General features: G+C 42.1%; 1 protein-coding gene across 2 annotated transcripts in view; it reads right to left on the reverse strand.

The window, feature by feature from the left end:
- Positions 1-10,755, reverse strand: part of CDHR1 (cadherin related family member 1) — a 62,226-nt gene that overhangs the window by 19,170 nt on the left and 32,301 nt on the right. For both annotated transcript variants that reach the window (XM_082222350.1, XM_082222351.1), the window contains exons 10-13: positions 9,564-9,664; positions 8,583-8,786; positions 3,297-3,449; positions 14-178 (exon numbers count right to left, since the gene is read on the reverse strand). In XM_082222350.1, the coding sequence (XP_082078476.1) occupies positions 14-178; positions 3,297-3,449; positions 8,583-8,786; positions 9,564-9,664 (623 nt within the window). The remainder of the gene's footprint in view (positions 1-13; positions 179-3,296; positions 3,450-8,582; positions 8,787-9,563; positions 9,665-10,755) is intronic.

The raw sequence follows: 10,755 nt of genomic DNA on the forward strand, positions 1-10,755 counted from the left end.
GAATAAAATTTACCGTTACAGCCACAACATTGGAGCCGCCAGGAGAATTCTCTGGGATCCTTGCGATGTAGTAATCAGATGAAAACTTTGGGACATTATCATTCGTATCCAAGAGACGGATCACAATATCTGCCGTTGAACTGAACTTCTCAGGTGTGTTAACTTCTATTGCAAGAAGCTAAGGAGGTAATTGAGAAATTACGAGCTAGTAAGTCATGCAAAATCCAACAGTTGTGCTTCTACAGAACCCAGCTATTTTATATGGAACTGACTAATTTGCGTTATGGCTAATAACGATGATAGATAATCCCATCAACAGAATATATTCCACATGGAACAGAAAGAAAGAAAGAAAGAAAGAAAGAAAGAAAGAAAGAAAGAAAGAACTGACAAAAGTTGGAATTCCGTCATTGTTATGTTAATACAAAGTTACTTTTCAAATGACTGCAAAAATCTGAGTATAAATCCCTTATGGCATAGCCATGTCTGTGTGCTGCCTGTATATCATTTCGTTAACCACGGGAAGGACTCAAGTTTTCAGCACATCCTGAATCAAAGAGATTCAGCCAATGGCGATGGAACATCAGCATCGCCACCAAATAAGGAAGCAGAGCAAAAGAACATAAGAAGAGCTCTTGCATTCCTTCTATGTTGAGACCTGGATGGCGATGCTCAAGAAAACTACATGGCAACTAGCAACCCAGAATAAAATGAAACAAATAAAGCAGAATAAAATGAAACCAAATCAATCTTGAACATCAATACACCAGAACAGGTTATTTGGCTAAGGCATGAAGACGTTAAACTGTGTGTGGGGGGGGGGAGGGATATGAGTGGGATACACTTATGAAAAGTTAATAATAATAATAATAATAATAATAATAATAATAATAATAATATATTACTTATATCCTGCCCATCTGGCCGGGCCTCCCCAGCCACTCTGGGTGGCTCCCAACAGAATATTAAAAACACGATAAAACATCAAACATAAAAAACTCCCCTAAACAGGACTGTCTTCAGATGCTTCCTAAAAGTCAGGCAGTTGTTTATTTCCTTGACATCTGATGGGAGGGAGTTCTACAGGGCAGGTGCCACTACCGAGAAAGCCCTCTGCCTGGTTCCCTGTAACTTGAGTATTATTCTTATGACTAACTTAAAGCCAACATTTTTTTATTCTGCTTCCAGCAATTCCTCAAAGAGAACATGGAGCAGCATTGAGAACACAGAGCAAGATGGAGCAATGGTCTGCCTTATGTCTCTGGGAATCTTATTTGGCCACTTCCACAGGGATGTTCACATGTCTTCTGAAGACCATGCGTTGAATACAGTATAAAGATTGGCGGAGTCAAGAGCCAAGGAGGTCATCTGGAGTAATAGCAAGATGGTAATGAATCAAAGTGGGCATCAAGCTGCCCCCCCCCAGGAGAACATGCAGGGGCAGAAGACAGAGGTGACTATTCCTCCCCCCCCAAAAAAAATTCAAACGCCCAAGGACCCAATCCAAATCTGTCTCTGAAATATTGCTTTCAGCTTGAATCGAAAGCTGCTGCAAATAGATGATGATATGCCTATTAAAGACTGTTAATCATTCCCTCCGCTAAGAATAATCAAATATCGGGGACCGGCATAAAACAAAGGTTATCTAAAATTAGCTTTGTATATTCCATTGCTCTTGGATGAAAACAGCAGGTCTGCTATCTTAGATGTGTCAGATAACGAACCATTGGAGGCAACACTGACACCACAAAACATTTGGAATGTACAATTTCATGTGGAAATCTGGTCTCCAATCAAGTTACATGTCTTTAGGTGCCAGGCAAAAACATTCCTCTTCTCCCAGGCCTGTGACCAATTAAACAATTTATGGCAAACTGTGTATGGCGGGGTTGGGGTGTTATTGCTTTTGCTTGTGAGTATGTTTTGCATTTTTGTGTTTTTATATCATAAATTGCATTGTGTTCCTCGGATGAATGGCAGTAAATAATAATAATAATAATAATAATAATAATGATGATGATGATGATGATGATGTCAGTGGAGAACTCTCTACTGGCACCCACGGTGAATGCATCTCTGCCTTTCTTTGTTGCCAATGCATTTGGAATTTATAAAAGGGTTTTAAAATGTTGTATAAAAGCCCTTTGCTGTTTATCTTCAATCACTTTCAAACAACAACAACAACAACAACAACAATTTTTCAGAGACAAAGTGTACAATTTCTCAAGTAAAAAGAAACACACACTTTTCTCTTTTAATTACTTCCTTTGGTGTTTACAGCGGTGCTCTTAATCATGCTGAATTCTATTAGTATTCATGAGGCCACGCTTTGTAATTTCCTTACCATGCATACTTGGGCAGTGCTTTATAACCTTCTGAGAATTTTCTAGTTGTAACAGGAATAATTATAGGTTGTGTTCCATGTGCACCTCTTGGATGAAACACCCCATGAAATAAACACCCAAGGGCCTTGACAGGGCTCAAAAGGAGCACACAGTCATCAAATCCAGCCCTCTCCCATGAGGCAGAAATATCCACACATCACCTCTTCCCCCCCTCCCTCCGAGATTTACCCACACAAGCCAGAACCCTGTATGCCACAAACAGAGAGGTCAAACAAGTCGTAAATAAGACAGCAAGATACTTGCAAATCGCGTAGGTTGAGGTGGCTCTTGCAAATGAGCCAAGGGACACACTTCGGAAGGGCTTCGATAATTTTAGCCGCATGAAAAACTATTTTGGGGGCGTTTATTGTTTGTTTACAGATAGTTGCCTTGGTGATGTTATCTTGCGTCTGTTGAAGTAGCCGTTGCATCACCACCCGGTTTATTGTTTTTCAGTATATATATGATATGCAGTGTTTTTTTCTTAAAAAATATGTTTAGGGGTACTCTCATTTTGACTCAAGAAAATCACCATTTTGTAGTTCGGGGAAAATAAATACAGTAAATGGACAAAAGGACAAAGATTCACAGAATGTTTAGGGGTATGCGTAGCCCTGTGTCCTCCCAGGAAAAAAAGCACTGTATATATGACATCTCAAGATTCTATGCTGCAGCTTTAATCCACCATTCCAATCCCCCTTCAGGAATTGGAGGGCAATTTTCTGAAGGAGGAAGCCTGCTGTAAACCCACAGAGGCTTCCTGCACATTTTAGAATGGAGTTCTAAAACACAGAGGGAGAGTCAGCCAGGGCAAGAGACTCCCCACTTCAGAAGATTGTGCTCCAGCTCATGATGAACGATCGGAATGGCAATGCGGGAATGAAGTTAGCACGAAGGCAGAAGTTACAATACCTTGAAGGTGAAGACCTGGAACTTTTCGTAGTCTATGGCAGCAGAGTTTTCTACGATGATTGTGACCTGTGCTTCATTCAGCACAGTCTGAGGGACAACACGGAAAATGCCGCCTGGCCCGACAAGCCGGAGGTTGAATTTCGCATTCGCCCCCTGTGAAGAAAGAGCCGGCATTAAAAAATAAATGACAAATGTATCATAGCATATAACCCAGTACTGTTGATTTTCTTACAGAAGAGACACATGTGTGTGTGAAGGGTAAAAAAATCCTAGTCTTCCTGCAATAAATGTGGAAGTAGTGGGCTCATTATTGGTAGTTCTACCCTTGACCTATATGGGCCTGTCGGCTATCCATATCTGCACAGTAAATGGAAAGTATGCTTGCATAAGCAAATATGCGGAGGTCCTGCATTCACAACCAGGAACTCTGCTGTTATCATGGAACCCTGTACAACATGTAGAAATTGGGGGATAGAGTCGGCATTTCCTTTTCCACATGTGGGGGAGAGAATGAGAGGAGAGGGCAGGAACGACTGCTTAGTATCTTCAGTTCAGCAGCTACTGGATGAGAGAGAACTAAGAGGCTTTCTGAAGTAATCTCCCCAAGCTTTGGCTCACAAGACGTCGGTGGTTTTGATAAAAATAGATTTGGGAGCTTGCCTCTTCCTCTAGTCACACTGGAAGAGCACCTACTTTAGGTTGGCTAAGTGTGAGAATAATCTGGAAGGTAGACTCTGAGATACTGAACATTCAGAATGACCCGATTACCTAAATATGGGTCATTTTAGGTACAAGGTACACCTCCATATACTTTGACCAGAGGCGTGCTTGAATATTATCCCTCCTTCTGCTAAGAAAGTACTGGGAGTGGCCTTAGGTTGGTGGCACAGGTCTTTTTATTATTATTCCAGATTAATATGGTTGCTACTCTGGAAATAAGTCATTACACCTTTCTGAGAGACAGGTGGCAGGCAGGTGTGGGGGACTCCCTGGTCCTGAATGGGGTATCTGTGCCCCTGAAGGACCAGGTGCACAGCCTGGGAATCATTTTGGACTCACAGCTGTCCATGGAGGTGCAGGTCGATTCTGTGTCCAGGGCAGCTGTCTACCAGCTCCATCTGGTACTCAGGCTGAGACCCTACCTGCCCGCAGACTGTCTCGCCAGAGTGGTGTATGCTCTAGTTATCTCCTGCTTGCACTACTACATGGGGCTACCTTTGAAGGTGACCTGGAAACTACAAGTAATCCTGAATAAGGCAGCTAGACTGTTGACGGGGAGTAGCCGCTGAGACCATATAACACCAGTCCTTAAAGACCTACATTGGCTCCTAGTACGTTTCTGAGCACAATTCAAAGTATTGGTGCTGACCTTTAAAGCCCTAAACAGCCTTGGTCCTGTATACCTGAAGGAGCGTCTCCACCCCCATTGTTCAACCCAGACACTGAGGCCCAGCTCCGAGGGCCTTCTGGTGGTTCCCTCACTATGAGAATTGAAGCTACAGGGAACCAAGCAGAGGGCCTTCTTGGTAGTGGCGCCTACCCTGTGAACACCCTTCCATCAAATGTCAAGGAAATGAACAACTATCTGACTTTTAGAAGACATCTGAAGGCAGCCCTCTTTGGGGAAGTTTTTAATATTTGATGTTTTATTGTGCTTTTAATTCTGTTGAGAGCTACCCAGAGTGGCTGGGGAAACTCAGCCAGACTGGCAGGGGAACAACAACAACAACAACAACAACAACAACAACACTGCTGCTACTACTATATGGTCTGCCTTGCATCCTATTGGCTAGCCTGATGTCCTCCTATGTAGTAGACAATGCACACTGGTTGGGGCCAGTGAGTGCTGCTAAACTTTCTCCTTGAACACCCAAAGACAGCTCCAGTGAGAAACAAACAGGTGCAGGTGGAACCAGAGATCAATTTTGGATAGGGACTGGAAATATAAATATAAATTAAAAAGCAACCTTGAAGCTCAAAAGAAAATTGCTTGGTTTCCTTGTGACTGGAAGGGGAGTAGAACGTGGCAAACAAAAGATCTGTGCAAAATATACAGGCCGTGACAACTTTTGGCTGGTCTCTGCTTGCTCCGTAATATTAGTAAGCAGTTAATTTAAATTTTGCTGCCTTCTGCAACTGCAGAAGCAGCAATTACGAGGCTGGCTGCCTCAGAAGTAGTTACTTATCCCTTTGCAGCAGGCTGGCAGGGAACCTGCTGACTTTTATATAGAGCAGAATGCAACCATGTTAGCACAACACTGAGTATATGCTACATGTTGATGGGCTAGATTTTCTTTTCAATAATTGCAGTCCTTTCATGGGTATTAAACTTTCAGGCCTCAACTTTTCCTCTCCGGTTAGCTCAGGTGGAAGCTATTACAGAGGTTTCCTTAGCAACCTTTGCCATAGTTTCCACATAAAATAAAGTGTACTGAACCTAAAGGAATCCCATTCCTCTGGTTAAAGAATACAGCGCTCACTGCATATGGGACAGAGTGCTTATTTTTCAAAATAAGGCTCTAGTAGAGTAGCTTTCACAATGCTCCAGAAAGACCAGGACCAGAATTACTATTTTTTTAAATAAAAACTAAAAACTAAGTGGGGAAGCACAGAATATTATCTCCATCGGCTGATGAAATAAATCAGCAATAATGCAATAAAGAAAGGGCACGACCCAGTCAAACTAAGAGGACAAGGCTTGCTGAATCAAACAAAATATTCATCCACTAACAGCATTTTGTTTCAAGGACACAAATGTCATATGCCCCTGGAAATCAAGCAGGACAAGAAGACAGTGGATTGTTGGCTGTCACCACCACCTAGTTTTCTTTTTTTAAAAAAGAAAAAATATTTATTAAAAGTTTAAAGATTACAGAAAGAAGTAAAAAAAAAGTAAAAAAGTAAACAATACAAATCAATACATTACAATACATAGAAAAACAAAACAAAACAAAAGACACAATACATCAAGACAAAAACAAAACTATTAAAAACACATCCAATATTTCCATATCTTTGTCTTTCATTAACTTGTTTCATTGACCTCCTCACACCTCCCTTTTTTGTATTCTAGTTATTAATTATTTCAGCAAATCCTTTCCATCTTTCACTGTTTTCTGTCATTTAATTGTCTTAATTTATTTTAACCTTATCTTACCATTAAAACCCTAAAACTTATTTGTACTTAACTCCTTATAATGTTTCTACTAAAGCCATGTAATTTCATTCCAACATTTTTCTAACACTCATTAATTTTACAATATTTCTCTAAATAAATTTTAAACTTTTTCCAATCTTCTTTCACCGTCTCGTCTCCCTGGTCTGGGATTCTGTCAGTCCTTTCTATCAATTCCATATGGTCCATCAACCTGGTGATCTTCTGTCCGAGGCTCTTAACTCTTTTCCATGTCCCTTCTGCAGATCTTCTTCATATTTATACATGCACTTAACTTTATCTTCTGCTGATCTTGTTCTTAATTTCCTTCCTTTGGCGCTGAGGAGTAGATCTCGGGGAAACTCCAACCTAACAATGTCTTTATTTCTTCTCGATGGGTCAGCCCATTCTCCATAGTCAAAACTAAAGTCCAAAAGATATTTCAGAGCATGTTTCAAAATCCCTCCGAAGCTAAAGGCCCCCACAACTCCAATCTCCCCCTGACCCAAATCCAGATCCGAAAAGCCAGAACATCCCTGCATAAGGGGATCTATCCAACTTTCCTTCTCCAATCCAAGCGGGACTCCATCCCTCCAAATCTGGCTTTCTCTAAATTCAATCGTAAAAGGCAACAGCTTATATTCATCAAATTGCCTCTGTACGGCTGGGGCTCTCTCCACTTGTATTACTTGAGGTTCAACAACAGCTTTCTCCCTCGTCTTCTCCACAACTTGCCATGTCAAAGTGGATTCCTGAATCGATTCCTGAGTAGTTTCTGTATAAGTAGTCACTTTTTGTCCCAAATCAGTCATTTTTTGTCCCAAATTATCAATTTTAGTAGTCATCACATCCGTCTTCTCATGAAGCTGTTCCAATAAAGCACTTGCAAAATGCAATCACTAAGGCTTCTTCTGTCGACATTCTTGTCCAAGGTCAATCTCTGATTCTCACGGTCTTTAATCTCTGCAGCTGGAAAATTCCCCAGCTCCACTCCTGCAACAGTTTCAAAAGCTCCCTCTAGAGGAAACAATTTCTATTTGTATCCGTCCTTTTAAACGCAGATCCAGCAACAAAATTAGTTTCAATTTTCAGCTACTTTTGCTCCTTTTTAAGTGCAAAAGGAAACAATGGAAACAATATATTTCTCTTATTTAACTGTCTGTCAACATACGTTTTATTCACAGTCAATGAACTTTCCCAAAACGTCGATCTTACTGGCAGCCCGTTCTCAGGTTCAAAACAGTGGTAATTTATCTTTCTTCACTCTCTCTCCTGTAGGCTTAGGCGATCTAAAATTTTCCCCCTCTTCTCCTGCTTCCAAGGGGGGTTTAGTACTTTTAACTGATGGAAATTTAATCCTTTAGAAAAGGCTTTCCAAGACTTTAGCTTGCAGCGTCTTTCTTCAATCTATTTACAAAAGAGGAAGCCAGACTTCCTGTTTGAAACCTTCCCGTTTCGGTGCCAAATTAAGATGTTTAAAGATCCAATTTTCCGTTCTACTCATGGGTAGTTGTTTAAAGTCCAATTGTCCACAGGAAAAAGTCAGCGCTCTCCGGCAACAGCAATGCGGCTTCACTCTGTGAAAGAAGCAGTCGATTTGAAGCACCGCGCCGCTCACCCCATGTCGCTCCGGATCCCCGAAACTGGGTTTCCCCGCGAGTAGGGGAGGCGCAAAAGGTGCCAGCCGAATCCCACATCCACAGGCTTCTCCCGCCTGTGGTTTTTAGTGGGTCTCCGCCTCGCCGTGGCGGCCAGACCCTGATTTCCACGGAGCGGATTCCTCCCGATCAGAGGAAATCCGCCATTGCCGGAGGCGCTAACCCGGAAGTAAGCACCACCACCTAGTTTTCAGTGCTGTGATACTTAAAACAAAAGGTTTATGGAATCAAGGCCAGCCCACCCATGAGGCAAGATGAGGCAACTGCCTCAGGTGGTAGGATCCACAGGGACAGCAGATCCTGGTGTAGATCTTTATACCCCCCCCCGATCTTCCCTGGCAGGGAGGAAGCATTTTGTGGTTTGCCTCAAGTGCGAAAATGTCTTGGGCTGGCCCAGAATGGAGGTATAAGAGAGAGGCAAGAAAGGAGAGATAAACAAACAACAACAACAACAACAAAAAACACCACACTGGCCTGATCTGAATCATTGACGGTAATTTTGAGGCCTCTCAGAATCTCGCCCTCCGGCGGATGCTCGTACATTGTGAGTTCAAATCGGTTCTGTGGCCCGTTTTCTCCGTAGAACGTCGGTGGGTGGTTGTTGAGGTCCACAACTCGTATGGTTGCCGTGGCAAAGGCATGAGCAGTCGCCTCACCCTCCGGGCTGATTTCGGAAGCCTGTAGTGAACAAGAAATGGATTTGCATGGGCTTTCCCTCCTGCTTACGATGCTTCATCCGACATGCAATTCCAGAGTTTGATCATATCAGTATCTTTTGCTGGTTGCACTACCAGCTCTTCACCATTGGCCTCAGGGCTGACTAGAGGTGAAAGGTTGAGATTCGACTTTCCACAGCCCCAGCCTTGCACGGTGTTAAGCATACTTAGCTAAAATGAGGAACTGTCAGCTCTGTGTACAGTTGCCCTATATATTAGAGCATATTCCTGACAATGAAATATTTCTCGAGTTCAGACCTACTCTGACCATTTGGTCCTCCTGGACAGAAAGAACTCCAATAGTCTTGCTGACCAACAAGGACTTCCTAGTTCTGGTATGTTTCTGTGCATTCTTCCCTGACTCTTGGCTTAGTCCCTTGGCTTAGAGTCTCTGGTGCAAATCTGATAGTTTAACCTATGGTTTAGCCATAACACATACTACATATGTGAACAAATTTGCATAACTTGAATAATGCATTCCTATCAATCCTATTAAACTGTCTGGTTACCTAGTTAAAGAATCCAGATCTTTTCTCTTTCACACACCAGACCCTTTGAGTAGAGTTGGCATTGATGGAGAAAATTGTTTTTTAAAAATGGTATAGCAGAAAGCAGCAATATGCATCAATTCTCCTATGTAAAGAGGGCACTACATTTGCAGTAGTTGAAATTCAGCACACTGCAGATCTATCAGAAGTGGTAAGGGGAAACATTTATAGCAGGAGAGTAAGACAAATACCTGAATTTTCAGTTCATATACTTCTTTCTTCAGCTGATTTGGGCTTTTAATAACAGAAATGGCTCCAGTTGCGTTATTTATTTCAAACGAGCCTTCACTTCCTGTTACAAAACAGAAATATACCTATCAAATTTTCTAGCCCCCTCAAAAAGAATCTGCTTCAATCCAGTTGCAGTCAGAGGTAACTAGTTGTGCAGAGCAACTATTGGCCATACCCAGAGTACTGGGAAGTTATTTTGATTGAAAATAGCTTCCCAACCATGCTGAACACGTGACCTGCTGTTTAAGAGACCTAGGACTCATCTACACAGCTGCAAATGAAATGTTTTAAATGTGTTGGAAAGTGCAATATACAAATGTGACACTAGATGGCAACAGTAAAGGTAAAGGTAAAGGGACCCCTGACCATTAGGTCCAGTCGTGACCGACTCTGGGGTTGTGGTGCTCATCTTGCTTTATTTGCCGAGGGAGCCGGCGTACAGCTTCCGGGATATGTGACCAGCATGACTAAGCCACTTCTGGTGAACCAGAGCAGTGCACAGAAACACCATTTACCTTCCCGCTGGAGCGGTACCTATTTATCTACTTGCACTTTGAGGTGCTTTCGAACTGCTAGGTTGGCTGGAGCAGGGACCGAGCAACGGGAGCTCACCCCGTCACAGGGATTTGAACCGCTGACCTTCTGATCCTAGGCTCTGTGGTTTAACTCACAGTGCCACCTGCGTCCCTCTAGATGGCGACAGTAAGCCAAGCCAAATCGAATGTATTTTTCAAAACTTTTAAAAAGCATTTTCACAGTGTTTTGTTATATGTGTGTAGATTACACCCTACTTGTGCAAATACACAGGTACATGTGAACCTGTATCTTACTGATTACATGCGTGTTCATGGAAATATCGCTTTGGGGATCTTATCTGGAGTTGATTGTATACCACAGAGGCTATTGTAATGGACACCATTACTTTTAAAATAACAAACTTGTCTTGCTTACTGGGGGAATTACCAACCACCAACAAATGCCAATATAAACAAATTTAGCAAGTTTCTTTACTAAAAAGGGTGATCGGTGAGTCAAATGGTTTTGCTGTTTGAAGTGACAGCACAGAAATACAAAATAGCAAGTAGTTACAAAAAAATCAACACATCATTTGGGAAGAAAGGCAAACTAATGCCAGTGTATTGGAAGAAGCAA

Source organism: Podarcis vaucheri, assembly GCF_965113315.1.
Source record: "Podarcis vaucheri genome assembly, chromosome: 5".
NCBI classification, from domain to species: domain Eukaryota; kingdom Metazoa; phylum Chordata; class Lepidosauria; order Squamata; family Lacertidae; genus Podarcis; species Podarcis vaucheri.